General features: G+C 58.8%; 7 protein-coding genes across 7 annotated transcripts; 3 read left to right on the forward strand and 4 right to left on the reverse strand.

Moving 5' to 3' along the window:
* Positions 1-191: 191 nt before the first annotated feature.
* On the forward strand, positions 192-1,366 carry CDEST_01620 (Putative fumarylacetoacetase-like protein). Its single transcript, XM_062917779.1, has 3 exons — positions 192-587; positions 679-815; positions 875-1,366. Exons 1-3 carry the CDS (start codon positions 332-334, stop codon positions 1,349-1,351), a joined length of 870 nt encoding a protein of 289 aa, XP_062773830.1. The 5' UTR covers positions 192-331; the 3' UTR covers positions 1,352-1,366.
* A 132-nt stretch (positions 1,367-1,498) lies between these two features.
* On the reverse strand, positions 1,499-4,392 carry CDEST_01621 (uncharacterized protein; the record flags this gene model as incomplete). The annotated part of the gene is made up of 4 exons (XM_062917780.1): positions 3,995-4,392; positions 2,823-3,843; positions 2,299-2,736; positions 1,499-2,210 (listed from the first exon to the last, which is right to left on the reverse strand). The coding sequence occupies exons 1-4, from the start codon at positions 4,080-4,082 to the stop codon at positions 1,499-1,501; spliced, it is 2,259 nt and encodes a 752-aa protein (XP_062773831.1). The 5' UTR covers positions 4,083-4,392.
* An 873-nt stretch (positions 4,393-5,265) lies between these two features.
* Positions 5,266-7,457, reverse strand: CDEST_01622 (Putative major facilitator, sugar transporter, major facilitator superfamily). Its single transcript, XM_062917781.1, has 4 exons — positions 7,272-7,457; positions 7,063-7,168; positions 6,618-6,979; positions 5,266-6,501 (listed from the first exon to the last, which is right to left on the reverse strand). Exons 1-4 carry the CDS (start codon positions 7,338-7,340, stop codon positions 5,461-5,463), a joined length of 1,578 nt encoding a protein of 525 aa, XP_062773832.1. The 5' UTR covers positions 7,341-7,457; the 3' UTR covers positions 5,266-5,460.
* Positions 7,458-8,420: 963 nt separating this feature from the next.
* On the forward strand, positions 8,421-11,153 carry CDEST_01623 (Putative zn(2)Cys(6) fungal-type DNA-binding domain-containing protein; the record flags this gene model as incomplete). Its single annotated transcript, XM_062917782.1, has 5 exons — positions 8,421-8,803; positions 9,035-9,739; positions 9,833-9,925; positions 10,008-10,109; positions 10,214-11,153. The coding sequence occupies 5 exons, from the start codon at positions 8,421-8,423 to the stop codon at positions 10,998-11,000; spliced, it is 2,070 nt and encodes a 689-aa protein (XP_062773833.1). The 3' UTR covers positions 11,001-11,153.
* Positions 11,154-14,019: 2,866 nt separating this feature from the next.
* On the forward strand, positions 14,020-14,832 carry CDEST_01624 (Putative short-chain dehydrogenase/reductase SDR, NAD(P)-binding domain superfamily; the record flags this gene model as incomplete). The annotated part of the gene is made up of 1 exon (XM_062917783.1): positions 14,020-14,832. The coding sequence occupies one exon, from the start codon at positions 14,020-14,022 to the stop codon at positions 14,830-14,832; it is 813 nt and encodes a 270-aa protein (XP_062773834.1).
* A 436-nt stretch (positions 14,833-15,268) lies between these two features.
* On the reverse strand, positions 15,269-16,721 carry CDEST_01625 (uncharacterized protein). The gene has a single exon (XM_062917784.1). It carries the CDS (start codon positions 16,389-16,391, stop codon positions 15,285-15,287), a length of 1,107 nt encoding a protein of 368 aa, XP_062773835.1. The 5' UTR covers positions 16,392-16,721; the 3' UTR covers positions 15,269-15,284.
* Positions 16,722-17,505: 784 nt separating this feature from the next.
* Positions 17,506-18,793, reverse strand: CDEST_01626 (Putative alpha/beta hydrolase-3; the record flags this gene model as incomplete). The annotated part of the gene is made up of 2 exons (XM_062917785.1): positions 17,506-18,596; positions 18,724-18,793. 2 exons carry the CDS (start codon positions 18,791-18,793, stop codon positions 17,506-17,508), a joined length of 1,161 nt encoding a protein of 386 aa, XP_062773836.1.
* Positions 18,794-18,982: the final 189 nt, after the last annotated feature.

Below are 18,982 nucleotides of genomic sequence, written 5' to 3' on the forward strand. Positions count from 1 at the left end.
GTCCCGCGGAAGCCATGGGACGGAACAGGGTCCGCCGGTACTGGCAGTCGAAGCCGTTCCGAGTTCCGATACGGGTCCCGAGTCTCCGTCTGGTACCGCCCGGAACAGCGTCTCATTGGTCAATCCCAAGATAACCCATTTGAGGGGCATATTGTACCATCTTCTCCCAGAAGACACGAGACACACTTAAGGAGCTGCGATGTTATCGGGAACAGCCTCGTCAGCGGCTCATCAATAACAAAGAAAAGGAAACATAATCTCAGTCTTTAGGCCCCCCTCCTACCTGTTCCCATACACACACACGCACACACACACACACTAACAGTCAACCATGTCTTGGGACCGTCTCATCCGTTTCGTCGACGACAACGACGTGGAGCGCTTCGGTGAGCCCCAGGTCCAGGACGAGTCCGAGTTCACGGCGCTCCTCGACAAGAACGACCTGTGGGCCGTCGTGTACGACGGCGCCAGCCCCGTCTCGCCCCTGACCAAGGGTGAGCGCGTCCACGTCAAGGGCCTGAGGCCTCTCTTGACCCCCAAGGATGTCCCGATCATCCGCTGCATTGGTCTGAACTACGTCAAGCACAGTATGTATTATGCATCCTCTATTTGGGCCCCTTCCCCTGCCTTGTCGGAAGTGACGGCATGGTGCAGTCTTTTCTGACATCTGAGTTGCAGTCAAGGAGGGTGGCCGGACACCGCCCCCTTACCCCTCCGTCTTCATCAAGCCTGCGACATCCGTGGCCGCGTGGAACGAGGATGTGCCGATCCCCAAGGTTGCCCAAGACGGGACCGTGGACTACGAAGGCGAACTGGTAAGGGACCATCTGGGCTCCGATTGAATTTGCCCGTCCCCCTGACTAACACCCGGTAGGCCTTCGTGATTGGGAAGACGGGCAAGAACATCCCCAAAGAACAAGCCCTCGAGTACGTCGCGGGCTACCTGACAGCCAACGACGTCTCGGCACGGGCGTGGCAGCGGGACCCAGCCAAGGCCGGCGGCGTGCCCCAGTGGTGCTTCAGCAAGGGGTTCGACAAGTTCGCCCCCCTCAGCCCGGTGCTCGTGTCGCCGGCAGTGGTCGGGAACGCCAGCGACCTCACCCTCCAGACGTTTGTCAACGGCGAGGAGAGGCAGAACGAGAGCACGGGCGACTTGCTCTTCGGCGTCGAGGAGATTGTCAGCTTCATCAGCCAGGGCACAACCCTCGAGGCCGGGACCGTCGTGCTGACGGGCACGCCATCGGGCGTCGGCATGGGGATGAAGCCGACTGGGTACCTGAAGGACGGCGATGTTGTCGAGGTTAGGATAAGCAAGCTTGGCGGTGTGAAGAACAGGATGGTATTTGAGTAATGCGTACAAAAAAACAAAAGGAAGACATGCAAAAAAAAAAGTTGAAAGAAATTGAACATGAACACGCGCTATGGGTTGGGTATTTCAGGAGGATGAGTGAACGTGGTATAAACGTATGACGGCGTATCGAGGACTACAGGCCGCCACTTATAAGCTCCCAGGCATGCTGTTGAGCCACGAGAAGTCGTTGACATCGAACGATATCGCGTCCAAGTCGAAGGCGGCATCCTGCGCCAAGTACGGAAACGGCATGTCGAACGTCTCCTGCTGCTGGTCGCCAGCCATGTTCGGTACCGCCGCCGAGTTGGCGTCTGTGGCCAAGAGAGACGCCACCGACTGCGACTGGTGTTGCTGTTGATTTTGATGCTGATGCTGATGCTGATGATGTTGCTGCTGGTGCTGCGGTTGCTGCTGCTGCTGTTGCTGCTGCTGGTCCTGGAACATCTTGCTCGAGAGGATCTGCAGCGCCGCGGCGCACCTCCTCGGCGACGGACCGAGGTCCTCGTGGTCGTGCAGGAGTCCCATGGCCTGGTTCCACGAGCGGGAGATGTCGAGCGCCGAGAAGACGGCGGGCCGCAGCCGGGCGGCGATAAGGACGGTCGCGGCGGTGTATATGTAGAAGACGCGGTACCACCAGGCCGGGAGGAGGCCGAGGGAGCCGTCGTGGCGCTGGAAGCGGACGATGAAGGAGATGAGGCTCTGGGCGGCCTCGACGCAGGCCATGGCACACTGCTGCGTCACGCGGGACGAGAGGTCCTCGTGACACGGCTGGGACGACGACGACGACGAGTCGGCCGGATGCGAGAGGCAGAAGCGGGCGAGCATCGGTCTGAGGAGTAGCATGCGGGCGTGGAGCAGTCTGCGGGTGATGGGAACGAGGGGGGATGTTAGAAGAGCTGCCATTGTGTCACAGCTCGGATTATGTTGCCGTGGGTGAGGGGGCTTACCTGATGCGTAGAATGACGGCCTGTCTCCGGAACACCTCGCCCAAAGTGGTCTCGGGCTCGTCGGCCATGGTCAGGAAGCTGGGGAGACTTTTTTCCCATTTCGTCAGTCTCTGGTCCAGTTGCAGGGCCTTCCCAAGGTCCAAGTCGGGGAGCTCGGAGAGACGCTGGCTGCTGTTTGCTGCGCCGCCGTTGGTGTGTGTAGACGACTTCAGGGGCGAGGTCGACGAGTAGAAGGCCAAGACGGCGTAGTTGATGACTTCGTACAGCTCCAGCGACTTGTGAAAGAAGCCCTGGTAGCGGAGCCTATGCAGCGAGACGGCGTCCAGTTGCACTCCGTGCTCGGTGTTGGCATCCATGTCTGGGATCGAAGGCAGCACGACACTCGATGCGAGATGATCCGAGACCATGGCGGGTCGTCCGTGGGTGATGGCGATCATGCTGTTCATCGGTGTCAGAATCAAACGGTCTGGTGGGTAAAACCCAAAGTATACAAGGAGCTCTCTCTCTCTCTCTCTCTCTCTTACCGGTCCATCAAGAGACATCCATGCCAGATTCGTCTCACGAGGTCCCTCTCACCCTCGCTCGGCAGCTCTAGCGACGTCTCGGGCAGATGAAGGCCGAGGCTCTGGGCGATCCGCACCGCCGACCCGACAATCATCCACGTCTGGTGCGGGTTGTTGGTGCTCTGCAGATACTGGCTCATGAGGAGCAGGCACTGGATGAGCTCGATGGAGCCCGTGTCCCACAGGCTGAGCCGGAGCAGGTCCTGCGCCCGCGTGAAGTACCCCTGGCTGGCCCGGTCCCTCTGCTCCGGAGGCGTCGACTCGATGAGCTGCGTCGAGAGCGCGAGGATGATGTTCAGGATGCTGACAAAGGTGCGCTCGTCGGCGTCGATGGACGTACCGGCGAAGAGCGCCCGGTACGAGTGCTCGAACCGCTGCCGGTCCAGGAAGGGGTACAGCGGGTCAACGTAGTACCAGTAGAGATCCATCAGGTGGTCGGCCTGCTTCCGGGCCGGCAGGACGTAGTCGGCTTGGCCTCCCGGGCCCGCGCCGTTCAGGGGCAGCGAGGAGCGGAACAGCGAGCTCTTGACGCCGCCGCGGGTCTCGGCGCGCGAGCCCAGCCGCGCGTCGATGGCGGCCTTGATCTGGTTCGTGAAGGATCCGGCGCTGCTGCTGCCAAAATACTCGCCGGTGACCGTGCCGTCCTCGCGGACCGTGGTCATGGAGTCCACGACGGAGGGGCTGGCGTCGGACGGGGTGACGGGGTGCCTCTCGGCCCGGCCCAGTCTTGCGGTAGGGTCCGGCGGGCCCGAGGATGTCGTCGACTTGGGCGTCGTCGCGCTCAGATGTTGCCGGGAGGCAGGGGGCATCAGGGGCTGCGTGAAGGCGGCATCCGGCGTGTGGATGATCTTGGGCAGGGTCGCCCTTTCGGGGTTGCCCGGGCTGGCATCGGCCGTCTTTTCCCGGGACGACGAGGCCTCGGCCTCGGAGCTGTATGTGCAGCCGTTTCTGAGATCGGTCCTCTTCCAGCAGTTCCCGCATGCTGTGTCTCGGTGTCAGTGTTGCATAATCAGCAGGGTACAGTGTCCAAGAGTGAACCAAGACATCGTATCATATAACATGGGGAAGGGGAAGGGGGAGCACTCCATATGCTCTCACTGCGAAGTTGAGACTGATCACCGATAACAACTCACCTGGACGAGCCCCATCGCACTTGACCTTCCTCCTCCGGCACGCCTCACATGCCACATCGATCTTGATTCGCTTCGGCTTGGGCTCCATTGTTTCTTTTGTGCATGCCCTCCGGGAGGCCCTCAAGTACTGCGACGCCGACACGTGGGGGGTGGGAAACTCACTCCCGTCCGTCCCCCTGCAGAGGCCCCCCTGGCGGACAAGACAAGACAAGACAGAGAGTCCCGGCCGGAATGACGTTGACAAGGTCCTCTCGGAACCGTCAACTCTATGAGGGGGCAGTCTAGAACCTCGTCGCAAGGTCTCGGAAAGCCTTTGGTTGTGCAGCTCAGAAAGTGAGATTTTTTGCGGAGAAATTCGGCCAAAGTTTGTGAGTGGAAAGTGTTTGGACGGAGGAAGGTTGAGAGACAGGTCTGACACCGAGTTCCGAGATTCGTCTGGGCCTTTGAAGAACTTCTCCAGACTTTTGGTGGACCGCACACGGAGAACGGAACGAGACCTGATTCGTATAAGCGGACGTTGTCCGAGTCATGCCCCTCCCCCGTCGACCCCAGCTTTCTCCTCTAGTTCTTCATCCACTTCCTCCTTGTGTTACTTGCTCTCTCGTGCATCGCGCGCTGCCAAAACGGGCAAAGTGCGAGGAGAACTTCCGATCCAGGTCGCAGCCTGTTGCTGCATCCGACGCCGGTCAGCTCACAAGACATATGGTCCTATTGCCTTGCAGACATTACATTATCGCCCTCCGAGAGTGGCGTCTGGCGCAACCTCCCCTTTGCGGATGCAGGGGGTCTTCCTTAGCGGGGCCTTTCCCCGGGGTTTTGTCTTTTCTATGGAGGAGCGGCTAGAGGTGTCGTTGAGGGTGAAGTGGGAGACGGCAGACGAGGCCCGCCCTCGTGGGCAATTTGGCATATTTTCTCTCCAACCCGGCGACTTGGGTAGGACATGGAGTCAGTCAGCGCGTCAAAGACATGAGCCTGAGAAGGATGGATACATGTTGGTAACTGACGACGCCGAAGATTTACGCCGGAAAGCGCCTCCATATTCATAGGGACATGGGTTGATAGATGTTCGGTTGTTACTCAACAGCTGCTTCATGACGTTGACATACGCAGAACTAATTGTGTCACTACCAGCAAAGAAACACCCGTGTCTTGTGTTGGTTTGACTTGTCTATGAATCAAGTTGTTTTCTTCTTTTCACGTTTTTACGTAAAGCAAATAGAAAGGAAGCGTAGTAGCTGGTTGAGTTCATCTTTTAACTGAATTGGTTGACCGTCAAGAATCATCAGAAGCAAGTACATCAACATGGAACTCACTCGTCAATCCTGGATACCAGGACAATCGCACATTTCAAACTCGAGGCAATGACTAGGACTAAGGACAAGTGGCTTTGTTAATTGATTATAAAGCCAGTCAGTCAAAGATAGGGGGTAACAGGCAAACACGACTGAAAGACGTCGCAGCCGAGGCTAGACCTTCTTGTCCGCGGCGTCTTCAACCTCGACAAACTCGTCATCGGCCTTCTCCTTTGCGATGCCGGCGCCGAGGGCGTGGTTCTTGCCGTCAAAGACCTCGGCGATCTGCTCCAGCGTCCGGCCCTTGGTCTCGGGGAAGAGGAGCCAGATGAGGAACAGCAGGACGGTCAGGATGACGCAGAAGACAATGTAGTACTTCCACCCCAAGCTGGCCATGCCGATCGGGTTGACGAATTGTCCGATGATAAGGCCGACAAAGGTCGACCCCAGGGACACGGACAGGCCCCTCCCGCGCAGGGTGTACGGGAAGATCTCGACCGGGTAGGACATGAGAAGGGGCGACCAGGCGATGTCGTAGAAGAAGTAGTAGATGAAGATGAAGGCGACGACGGCGTAGCCGGCCCTCTCGTCCTTGGTGCGGGTGAAGACGCTCGTCAGGGCGGTCCAGACGATGTAGCACGCGAGCATGCCGGCCGTCGACGTGAGGAACAGCTTGCGGCGGCCGACGCGGTCAACCATCATGGCGCCGGCGAAGACGGCGGCGACCCAGTTGAAGACCTGCAGCAGGCCGTTGATGAGGGCCTGGTCCTTGGTCTCGGTGATGCCGACCGTGTTGAGGACGAGCACGAGGTAGTACGAGATGACGCCGTTGCCGACCCACTGGGCGCCGAGGCCGACGAGCACGGCGATGAGGGTGCGGCGGCGGTTCGGCGCCGTGCGGACGAGGTCGGCATACGACGAGGACCGGACGGCCTCGGTCTCGAGGCGGAGGTTCTCCTCGATCTCGGCGACCTCGTAGTCGACGAGAGCCGAGGACGCGTCGCCGCCGGCGTGGTAGCGCACGAAGACGGCCCGGGCCTGGTCCGTCTTGCCGTGGGCGACGAGCCACCGAGGGGACTCGGGCACGAAGTAGAAGAAGGCGAACTGGATCGCCGGGAGGGCGCCCTGCAGGATGGACGGGATCCTCCAGCTCCAGGTCGAGGGCAGGCGGAAGGTTGCGTACGTGGACCAGGCGGCGAGGATGGCCCCAAGAAACTGTCAGAAGCGTTAGTGAAGGGTGTCTTTTATCCCATCCACATGCATATACATATTTATATATATATATATCTACATCCATATGGCCATGGACACAATGTACATCAGGTACTTACGAAAAAGGTGTTGTAGAGCGCGCTGACCTTGCCACGCATCGTCGGGTAGGCCAGCTCCGTCACCAGGATCGGCGCCGGTTGGGCGATGAAGGCGGTGGCGGCGCCGAGCAGCCAGCGCGAGACGACGAACATGGGCAGGCTGGTGCTCGCGCCCTGGAGGGCGGCGCCGATGAGCAGCAAGGCGAAGCCCACCCACATGGGCACCTTGCGGCCGTAGCGGTCGGCCAGGTACGTGGTCGGCACGAGGCCCATGATCTTGCCGATGGGGTAGACGGCGTTCATCGTGCCGAGGACAGGCGCGCTCGGGTTGCCGAAGTAGCCGCGCCACTGCGTGAGCGTCTGCAGGCCGTTCATCATGGCCCCTGGGCGGGTTGTTAGAGCTTGAAGTCTCTTGATATGGCAAAATAGATAGATATGTGTGGCCAGGGAGGGAGAGTTGACGTACCGTCGAAGCCAACCGAGGCCGACGACAACATGGGGATCAGAAGAGTCAGGTTGAGCAGAAGCAGATGCTTGGTACGGTACCACGGCGCAGGATTCTCGGGCAGGACCTTGGGCTGAAGTTTAGAGTTGCCGGTTCACAGAGACTTGTTGGAGAGGTTTGTCGTCTGGTGTGAGGGAGGGGGTGGATGGGTCGACAGAGTGTCAACTTACTGCAAGCAAGTCAGGCCCGACGGCCTGTGCAGCCGCCTTCTTGGGCGGCTTCGACTTGAGGAAGCCCATCTGGAGAAGGTTTTTGAGGGGGTGGTCGGGCTACACTGGGATTGGGAACTGGAAGCTGTCGAATATGTTTGTGTTCAAAGGCTACCGGTGGCAATCGTCTTTGGCACGCAGTGAAGTCGCCGAGTCAGAAACCAGCTCGAGGGCCATTGGAGGTTGAGAGAGAGGACACGGCGAGAGATATATGCAAAAGTCGATAGGCGCCATCGACCAGGTACGTCTAGGAAGAGAGAATCTAGTCTATCTGTCTCTCTCTCTCTCTCTCTCTCTCTCTCTCTATTGACACTTGTACAACCAAAGACGACGCCCTTTGCCTTGTTTACCCCAGCCGAACTCCCCCACCCCTCCCCAAAATGTCTGCTTCTCTCCCCACGGGATGTGGATCCAATCCCCCAAATTCGTCCCTTTGGAGCCTAGTTTAGAAGTCATGGTGCGGTGTGACCCGGGGTAGTACGATGTATATTGGGGGGGGGGGGCCTGTTCTCGGAACTCGGGAATCGGAGAGCAAGTTGTGATGACTTGGGACTGGACGAACACCGAGTGGCTAGTGTGTAAGCTGAAGACAAAAGAGTCAGTTACAGTAGAATCTACAAAGTATCTGTAGAGTCAACGACACATTAGGTTCTCGGTGAGTCGTCATGATGACTACGAGGCCACCGTCCGCACACCGACGGCAAAGCCCCCCGACTCCCGAGCATAGACTTGGACAGTCGCCATGCCGCGCGGGGACGGTCCCCGAGCGTATAGAGTTTCGAGAGACTATGCACATGTAAGCAAGACTCTATGACAATGCGTGACCAACGACTCAGGTGAGGAACCGAAGCCAACCTCTCTCGGGGAGGCCATTGCGCCAGCTCTGAAACCCTTCTGCGGAGGGGGGAAGGGGAAGGATTCGGGAGATCCAAGCTGGTCAAGATTAAACTCGCGATCGTCAGTCAAGGCATCGGCATTCCCCCCCCCCCCCCCCCCACCACCACCACCACATCATCCACACTGCCGTCGCTTACTCTCCCCGAACACATGATGATCCCGATGCCCGATTACATCCCCCTTCATCCAGAGAGTCATTCTTATTCCGCCGCAATGGACCCACCGCCGAAGAGAATGAGGATGATGGACGCCGGTCGGGGGGGCTTCCCCGACATGGGCGTCATGTCCGGCGGCGTCGGCTCGCCTCCCGGCCGCCCCAGCCCTGGCGATGTTGGCGTCGATCACCACGTGCAGCAGCAGCACCAGCACCAGCAGCACCAGCACCAGCACCAGCACCAGCAACAGCACTTCATCGCGGAGCAGGTCGATCCCAGGATGCCGGCGAAGCAGAGGACCTGGTCCCGCGCGTCGTCCGCCTGCCAGACCTGCCGTGGCCGCAAGACAAAGTGCGACAACGAGCGGCCCATCTGCGGCTATTGCAGACGCGTCGGCGCCACCTGTACCTACATCGAGGACTCCGCCCCGGCCACGTCGTTGTAAGTGCTTTATCTAGCTATCCATCCGTCTGTCCATCTGTCCATCTTGTCTTCTGCCTGCTGTCTGCTCTTGCAAGTTGGGGGGGTGAGGAGCAGAAGGTTGGCTCCCTCTCGGACCAGACCCCGTTCGGACCAGGTTACACTTTCGGGTCCATTGTTTAGTGTATGGGGGTGGCATACATATATCGGACCGATACGAGTGATACTAATGATGATGGGATGCTTGACCAGATGCCAAGGGGTCGGGCCGCGTCTACTTGGCGCAATAGAGAACCTGGCCAACCTCATCCAGCGCAACGAGGAGAACTTCCGCGCCATCCCCCAGCTGAGCCGCGACCTATCCCGTGACTCGACCGACTATCCGGACAGTCCGACCTTTCAGGGCCGCCATGAATCCGGCATCCTCGGCCAGGACGGCGGCGGTGATGGGGCCAACAAGTGGTCGAAGACGAACCTCTCCCTCTCGGACACGGCCGGCCTCGACACGGTGCTCGAGTGGCCCATCTTCCCCAAGCCGGTGCCCTTCGCCATCGACCCCTTCAGCCACGCGTCCCCGCGCAGCTCCGAGGTCTTCTCGCCGCGGTCCCCGCCCGCCATGGAGTTCTACGAGCTGTCCCGGCTCGCGGACCTGTTCCTCGCCAACGTCCGCCCCATGAACCCCGTCGTCGAGCCCGCCGTGCTGCGCCAGATGATCAAGCAGGTCGCCGAGAACGGCCCGGACTGGTCCTCGGCCACCTGCATCGTCGCTCTCACATGCGCCCTCGGCGCCATATCCCAGCGGCCGGGCCAGAGAACCCCGAGCGGGACGCCCCGCGGGTACTCGGTCGAGCCGAACCGTCACCTGGCGTTCAGGTACTGGTCCGTCGCCGAGAAGCGGCTGGGGTTCTCCATGGGGTCGCCCGGCTGGGAATCCGTCCAATGCTTGTGCCTTGCAGGGTGAGACGCCCCTCTCATGCGTGTTTGTGTTTGGCTTGTTGTCGCTCTCCTCCCTCTCTCTGGGTCAACAGGGCTGACTGGGGTACATAACAGGATCTGGCACATGTACAACATGGATCCCCTGCAGGCCTGGAAATGCTTTAGTATGGCGAGCAACACCTGGTACACCACCTCTCTCATGAACAAGTATGACGCGCACGAACGCCCTCGACTTTCTTCTCATCAGGTTCCCCTCGGGCTAACATTGGGGCAAACCTTCGCCCGGCAGACTGACGATGCCGCCTGAAAAGGCCGAAACACCGTCCGCCGACTTTCCTCAGTCACTGACACTAGAGCAGACCCTCTACTTCACCTGCTTCAAGTCCGAATGGTACGTGATGTCCCCCAAGGACGTGATATTCAAGAACTTGGGAAACCTACAAAAAAAAAAAAGTGACTCCCCCCTCATCTGACACACAACCAACAACACCACAGTGACCTCGCCTTCGAACTGTCCCTCCCCGGCTCCATTCTTGCCGGCGTAGACTACCCCTACAGCCTTCCCGCGCCTCCCAGCCTCGGCGTCACGAACCTCGACAACAAGGCCCTCATGATGGAGCAGAGGTCCTGGTACTACTACCTCGCCGAGATCTCGGCCCGGCACCTCATCAACCGCATCGCCCAGGCCCAGAAGCGCTGCCCCCCGCACCCGACCGAGACCGGCATCGACCGCATGCTCGAGGTCTTTGAGGTCTTCGAGGCCCAGCTGACCGACTGGTACGAGCAGCTGGCGCCCCCCATCTCCTTCCAGGTCCCCGCGGGAGACATCGCGCCCCTGACGGACGACCTGTGCCAGGCGCTGCGGGGGCGGTACCTCGCCATGCGCGAGCTGCTCTGCCGGCCCTTTGTGTGCCTCGCCTCCACCATCTCCGTCGGCATCACCGTGTCCGAGAGCACCACCGCCAGGGTGGCCGAGATCGCCTCGCGGGGCCTGCAGTACTGCCTCTTCCGCATCCAGGCCACCTCGTCGTCGCCTCATCACGGCCTCTGGCTGCAGCTGCGCAGCTTCGTCACCTGCTCCCTCCTCCTGACCGCCGCCGAGCGCGCCCAGACGATCCCCTCGCTCAACATGCCCACGCGGCTGATCTACCCGCAGAACTGGAGGCGGACGATCCTGGCCCAGAAGGACGTCCTGTCCAACTGCTGGGAGTTCGAGGAGGGCGGCATCAGCGACTGCGCCAAGGTGCTGGACTGGGCGCTGGCCAAGTTTACCCTGGGATGAGGAAGATGGAGATGGTGTGTAGGAAGGGCGCGCCCTACTCGAAAGTGTCTCTTACCCCGAGATTTATACTAGCCCAAGAGAAGAGGGGAAAGGGCGCTCCTGTCCATAACAGAGCCTCTCACTTCACATATGTAAACGGCTCACAAAGCTAGTTGTGTGTGTGTGTGTGTGTGTGTGTGTGTGTGAACCTGGGTCTGTAACCGTAATTCGTCGGGCAAGAGGATCATCTTCATGCCTTGTGAACTTGAAGGACAAGAGAACCCCGCGACTCGTGTACTGACTGGCCTTGAGTGACTCAAACGATGAAGTCAGCATCAGGAAAGCCAAAGGCTTGTTTGGGGGGGGGAAAGGGCCCTAGCCCAGCCGAACACCAGCGTCTCATTGGATATATGCCGTGATTACGAGGTCTTCTGCAGGCTGTACGGTATACCCTCAATCCTGTTTTGTTCGCAAGACCGAAAGACGACGAACAGACTCGTGTGCAGTCGTGCAGCTTCCCGGGGATGCACAATAAACGCGCGCCCTTGCGCCCCGAGACGCCAATCGTGGCATGCGGTGGCAAGGTTTGCTCAACATGGGCCCCGACATTACGACACTTGCATTGCCTGTGTCGTCTGCGCTCGGCTGCACTCCCCGATAATACTCCCCGACTGCGCCTATCGGCACTTCTTCCCCGTCTGTAGCCCCCTCCCCCCGGGTGGGTCAACATGAATTCCCAGGAAAACGTCTTCCGAATACTGCGATTCCAAACTGTCTAGATAGTTCTAGGTGTCGCGGCGCCTTGTGGTCGTGGTGTGTGACTTTGAGTTTTGCTGACGGGGACGGGTTCCCAGCGGCCGAGCTTCCTTGGCCGTGCTAACGCGTGTCTCGGGGAGAGGACGCAGGGCAAGATCCGCGGGTAAGTGGACGATGTACTCCATGGCTACTCACTGAAGCGGTTGGAAAGGATAGTTGTTGGTATCTTCCGAGTTCATGACTGTCATTGGACTTTTGTCTCGGACGGGATCTATCTGAACCGAGATCAACATCTACCAATGACCGTGAGTGGCAATTTGTAACAAGAATCCGAAAAGTCCTCCCTCTGATTTGATACACACGGTTGAAAAAGGTTGCGGAAACAAGATTCATTCAAGAAGAATGGACTGGGTTGTTCAGAGACGCTCTGCAGACTCGAAGAAGCCGTCGGAGGCCAGCACGGAATCTCGTCATGAAATTGAAGGTAATGTTGGCGACCGATGGTGTTACAGAGTCATCCATCTTCCCCGACCGTTTCTCCTTGCTCCCCGGCATACTTTAGATGCCGCAGCCTGGGATACTTGCTGGTGTTCCCTCCAAGGAAAGAGTCTACATGTACGTATCTGTGACGAGTTTGTATCTGTAGTTCGATACGACCGAGTCCCGAATTCTCCCTTGAAAAGGCACCCATGGTGATATTACTGGTCATCAACATGTGCTTCGGGTCCAAAGCTTGTCCCACCCCCACCGAGGTCTTCAAGAAGGTCAAACTTGACCGCGATAAGCATTTACTTTTCAAAGCGCCTGCTTGCTTGCGGTCACAGTGTGTGCTACTCAAGCTCTCACACGCCCACCCACCCCAAGACCTCGAAGGTTGTCGCTCACAGCAAGCACCCAAGGCGCCAGCTATGCGACGACTCTGTTTCCACCACCGGGGAGACCACCGCCGTGGAGAACTCCGAGCGAACCTGAACCCTCCCCGAGATCAACCTTTTCTTGCGTGTGCAGATGGTTCCGGTAAGGTGAGCGTTAGCTTGACAACCCTTTTCCTTTGGAGTGACCCAGGATCCCTCGCCCATGGCCACAGATGCTCTCGGACGAAACAAGTTACGGCCTGTGATAGTATTCTTGGCCCGTGGTCTTGACTCAGTAGTCTTTATTACCTACTTAGCCTGCTATATGTTGTTTGCCTCTCTTGTTAATCCATGTCTAAGCGTTGATCCAAGTGTGTATGAGACCTATCTTCCTTAACACCTGTTTTGCCGTTGCTGTCTCTAGCAAGTAGCTTCTTAAAAGCAGACTTGCCGCTGAAGATCCACTTCTACTATAATATCTCCAGGGATTTCAGTAGCGTCAGACTAACCTTGTATCATGCCCTTGGATTCGATTTACACTTGACCTTGGCAATTTTGCGGATATAATCGTCTCTTAACTCCGAAGCAGGTCTTGTTGCTACCAAAGGCTAATTTGTCTCGAGTACCCTGCGGAATGAGATACTGGTCTTAACTCCGTTATCCCTGTTGTTGTAAGGGTAGGTGTACAGGTAGTTTCGGGCGGAGGCGGGCGGGGGTTGAAGCTACGCAAAGGACGTGTGACGTTTAGGACTGTTCCAGTGAGAATGTGTGAGTGTGTTGGACGAGGGATTAGAACCGTCTTAGACACAACGTCCCAGGGCCCTCTTCTAACAATATTAGCGCCTCTTTGATCATGAATTCAAGTTTCTATTTCTGTTCCTTGCTGTTCAGAATCCACATTTAACTTTCACTTGTGGGCCACCCAAGAGTAGGAATCTTCCATGACTGGGACAACTAAGCCATGCAGCCGTGGAATCTAGCAGCCGAGAGAGTATTTTTGCCCAGTTCCATGCGATGCAACCCGACTGACCCTGCAACTTCTTAATACCTGGCGTGATACTGGAGTTAAGAGGACTTTGGCGGCGACGACGAACCTGCCCCGGAGTTAGGAGACTACTTCCTGAGTGGAATGACATCTGCCCTACCTACGCGACGCTTGACCTTACACGCTGGATCGTTGGTGTCACACTGAAAAAGAGAGGCGATAATGTCTCGGAGCGAGATGTCCAATCCCCCCTAACTATATATACACATCTATTTCTTCCGCACTCTGTATATCCGGTAGAGGCGAGACAGCCGAACCAGATAGCCTTCCGCGTATACTCTATCAACGAAGGATCTTCTAACAACTTCTTTCATCAACATCTTTCAGCTGCCCGATACTTTCCACCAAGCCACTCTCAAGCCCTGCGCCAACTCAAAAGTACAACATGTCGCCAAAATACATTACCAAGCTCGAAGACAAGCTTGTCGTCGTAATTGGCGGAACATCCGGCATTGGGTTCGCCGTTGCGGAAGCCAGCGTCGAGTTCGGCGCGCGCGTTGTAGTCGCGAGCCGAAGTCAGGAAAGGGTCGACGACGCGGTCAAGAAACTCGCAGCATCCTACCCAGACGCTAGACATCGAATCCGGGGCCACGTCATAAACCTGTACGGCGACAACTCAGAGGCGAGCATCACGGAGCTCTTCGAATCCATCACCAATGGCGGGAGAGACCAGGTCGACCATGTCGTTGAGACGGCGGGTGAGAGCATCCACTCGCTCACCCTGCCAGAAGTGACGCCGCAACGCATCGCAGAAGCAACCAGCTCACGAGTCACTGGATCCGTTATGCTCGCCAAAGTGGTTGGCAACTATCTCAAGAAGGCGCATACCTCTTCGCTCACCTTTACCGGCGGAGCGTCTGCAGACAAACCACCGCGGGGAATGAGTGTGCTGGCCATAATTGGCGGGGCCAAGAACTCGCTGACGAGGGGGCTTGCCGTCGACCTGAGCCCCGTGAGGGTGAACCTTGTCTCTCCAGGGGCGGTCCAGACTGCCGTACTTGATTCATTGTTTGAGAACATGAAATTCGGAAATGGCAGTGCTGATTTCGAGGCCGCGAAGGTGATGCTGAAGAACGCTTCAGTATCGGGCAGGATTGGAGACCCAGAGGACGTGGCCGAGGCCTATCTGTCGTTGATGAGGAACCACTTCGTTACGGGAACGGTCCTCGATGTGAATGGCGGGATGTTTCTCAAGTAAGACTGGATTTGAGCCAGACGGTCCAGGGACTTCTGAGGCCACAGCCCTGCCTACCTCTCGGTCCTAGTCTGTGGCCCGTCCCCAGCTATCATCATCTGGATATCAATGGTATATACAGCCTGTGGGAGGTACATTATAGCTTTGGCCATCCCGGCTCGCTGTCATAGAATACAACGGACTTCACCGAAAGATTACCGGAACCAGCGTGCCAACTGAATACTCGAGGCACTGATCCAAAAAGTTGTAGATATGGCGCCTCTCAAAAGAAGTTTTAATGGCCAAGACGGAGGCCAGACTACAGCTGAGCATATTGAACTGTAAGAATCTCCCCCCGCAAAAGTCTCATGGGATATATAATCTCTACTCATCACAAGGCTCAGAGAGAGACAACAGTTCCAATCCTCTCACCCCCACCCCCCCCCCCCAAAACCACTCCGTCACTTCTTCACCCATCACTCAGAGTCGACCCACTCGAACGGCAGCTCGTCCCCCCTCCGGTCGAACCTCGCACGCTCCTCCGGGCTCAGATCGGCCCTCAGCGCGGCAGCCTCGGCGCTGAGGTCGTCTACCTCCATGTCAGCAACAGCCTCGGCGAGCGCCTCGGCGGCCTCGCCCTGGTCCATGTCCTCGTCGTCGCTGTCGCCGCCGTCCATCTCGTAGTCCTCGTCGTCGGCGTCGTCCACGTCCTGCGCGATCTTCAACCGCTCCGCCTCTTGCGCCCGGCGCCGCCAGCCCTGCAGCGCGGCGATGCACTCGGCGTGTCGGAAGGCCGCGGCGTCGGGCCACCCGTGGGCCGTGTAGATCTGCGCCGGCTCGCGCTCGGCCGAGGAGAAGGAGGAGGAGGAGGGGCCCAGGATCTCGGCGTCCAGGTCCTCGGTGGGCGGCAGCGGGACGTGGCTCCGGCCCAGTTCCGGCACGAGCTTGGAGAAGAAGTCCAGGACGGAGTAGGACTGGGAGGTCCGCCAGGGCTTGTTGCGCGGGACCCTCGCGACGCCGTAGCGGCGCTCCTGGTACGGCGTCAAGACGCCCCGGCCGCAGTCCACGATCCACCAGTACGGCCGGGCGTCCGGCTTGGTGGCGGCCGTGCTGTTCTTCGCGGACGAGATGCGGTCGCCAAAGGTGAGGCAGACGACGTCCGGCGGCAGGTCCATGGGCGCGGCGGGGGTGTCGGCCATGGGGAGGGCGGCCAGCTCGAGGAGCCCAGCGTCGCCCCGGTCGGACCAGCGGCTGAAGGTGCCCAGGTGGCGGAGGTAGCGCACGGGTTTCGATCCCGGGGCGACGTTCCAGGGACCGGGCCGGGGGCCGTCGTGCATGGGCCGGGGATAGGGCAGATGGCGCAGGAGGTCGATGACGGTCTCGGAGCGTCGCAGGGCCCGCAGGGCGCCTACGTCGAGGTCGGCGTCGGTCCAGCCGCCGGGCGGCGGGAAGTCGACGTAGGATGCCGGGACATAGGCCGTACTCGTGAGGGTGAGGTAGTACTGGGTGAGGCCGGCGACGACATCGTCGCGGTTGTAAGCGCAGTTGAGGGGTTGTTGTTGAGGGAGAGTCATGGCGGACATGTTGACGAAGGGGACGGTCAAGCGACGTTAGATACAGTGGCTGAACAAAACGAATATAAGTCTCAAGGGAGCCTGAGAGGTAAAATATGCCGTGGAACTTGCCGTGAGGAAGCCCAGCTCGAGAGATTGAGATTTGTTGACTGGGAGTTTTGGTCGCTGTTGGACGCGACGCGTTTGCACACACACCACGTATCTCACTCACCCCGCTCTCCAATAGATCAACACAGGCCCTACGTCGTCTATGTATTAGCTCCAATAACCACCCCCCCCGGCCTCGCTTGGCTGGACCATCTGTAGGTGACTCGCCATCCAGTTTTGGAGAAGGTGGTGGTGCGGGAGGATGCAGACGTTATCGTGTTCCAACGATAACCGAATCTAGTTATCGTCAAGGAACAATAGCACTAACACAACAAGCCTGCATTGTGAGTGTGGTTATTGGGGGGGGTAGAGGGGATAAGGAACGAACTCCGGTCCCGCCCAAGAGCGACTGAAGCATTCATTCTTGTACCTCCTGCGTGAGTGAAACATGGGAGACATTCCTGTTTGTACGTTTACTACGTCTCCTGAAAGATTCAACCTTGGGGTGTTTGTCATTGTTTGAAGGGGGGAAGTGTGATTCTTGATAGTGAATGACTCGAAGAGCCCCTCGGAGTCCCAGAATGGTGAAGCGTTCAAATGCTACTATGATGACACAGCACTCACTCACTGACTGCCCCAGAGGGGTACAAGCGCCAGGTTTGCAGGGTTGCTGAGGGACGCCGTCATACATACCATGTTCATGCTGTCAGCAGTCTAAATCATCCAAGCGGGGGGGGTTGTTGATGTTGCAGTTGTGTGTGTGTGTGTATGTGTGTGGGTGTGTGTGTGTATGTGTATCAAAGATGAGTTGAGTTAGGTTCAACAAGAGACAGACACATGAGGGCGAATTCTGTACGGATACTGATCCATGCTCATATCGGCTGCCTTCAGGACTAACCTAACATAACATCAAAGTCGCTGCCCTTCCCTTCCCTTCCTTTCCCTTTCTTTCCCTTCCCATCCCATCCCAATACGGCTCACATATCAGAACGACCTCCCCTCCCACAAGCTCCGTCGCTCACTTCAACCCACAACATCACACCGAAGCCCGGCCCGTCCCCAGCTGCGCCACCGCCCAGTTCCTCATGCGCACCGTCGCATCGCCCACCCGCCCGGCCTGCCCCTCGAGCAGGATGAAGTCGTGCGCCTCGTGCTCCGCCAGCTCGAAGAGGAGGTCCAGGTCGTTGTTCCCGCAGCCGACGTGCTCGGCGAAGGCCCGGATATCGTCGCGGAAGGCCTCCTGCTGGCCCCCCGTAACGTACAGGCTCGCCGCGGCGGCCGAGATGTCGTCGGCCCACGCCATGTCGCCGTCCATGGGCATCGCCATGGCCAGGTCGCTCTCGTCCGACTTGCCGCGCACGGGGAAGCGCGGGTGCAGCAGCTCGGTCGCCGCGCGCAGCATCGCGCGCGCCGTCACCATATCGACGTGGTTGTTCTCGCGGAAGGCCGGCGCCGTGGTCTTGCTGCTGAGCCACGGCGACACGAGGAAGACGCCGGCGAGCCGCCCCTCGGGACGCAGCGCGGGGATCTCGAGGTGGCACGGGTGGCAGATGTGGCGGACGACGGAGCAGGCGAGGTTCCCGCCGGCCGAGTCGCCGCCGACGAGGAGGTCGCCGGGCTTGATGCCCGAGAGGAGCAGCTGGTTGAGGGCGGCGATGGCCTGCTGCAGCTGGGTCGGGTACCGCGCCTCCGGCACGAGGGTGTACTGCAGCACGGCGACGGCGACCTCGGCGTGGAGCCCCGGCCCGCCGTTGACGTAGGCCTCCCAGCACCACTCAAGGTGTCCCGGGAGCAATGGTACGGCGTAGCCTCCGCCATGGAAGAAGAGCACGAACTTGGTCGCCTTCTGCCGGTTGCCGATCCACAGGATGGAGCCGTCGTTGGCCGGCAGCATCTCGACGTTGCGCCGCAGCCGGTCGGCGAGCTCCGGGTGCCGCTTGGCCTTTCGGGCGATCCACCTCTCATATGTGACGATGGAAGGGGGTAACAGGAACTGGATCTCGCGGGCGCGCATGCAGCCCAGGGCGAAGCGGTAGTAGGCGCAGAAGGCGAAGAAGCGCATCGAGACGCCCCTCGCGAGGGCGAAGGGCGCGCCGTACAAGAAATTCCAGACCAACTGGAGAGGGGCTGGAGGTCGCAGCAGTTGTCATCGTCAGTCTTGCAGTCTTACAGTCTTACAGCATACTAATTCGTCACATTTACTACAAGGCAGCATAGAGAGAGAGAGAGAGAGAGAAAGAGGAGTCAAACGTACCGCGGAAGAGCAGGCGTAACACCAGGTCCCGCTTCTCCCACAGCGAAAGCTGCGGTCTCGATGCCGACATTTTCACAACCCGTCGTTCGTTCCCCTCTTGTCACACACGCGATTCTTTCGCTCAGAATGACAAAGAAGAGGGGGGAGGGGAGGAGGAGAGGTTCGTTGGGTTTGTTCGTCTGGTGTCCCAGAGGGAGGCCTATCGAGTTTGGTGTGGCCGAGATAAAAATTTGGAAGGGGGGGAAAAAAAAAGAAAAGA

Source organism: Colletotrichum destructivum, chromosome 1 (assembly GCF_034447905.1).
Source record: "Colletotrichum destructivum chromosome 1, complete sequence".
Lineage (NCBI taxonomy): Eukaryota > Fungi > Ascomycota > Sordariomycetes > Glomerellales > Glomerellaceae > Colletotrichum > Colletotrichum destructivum.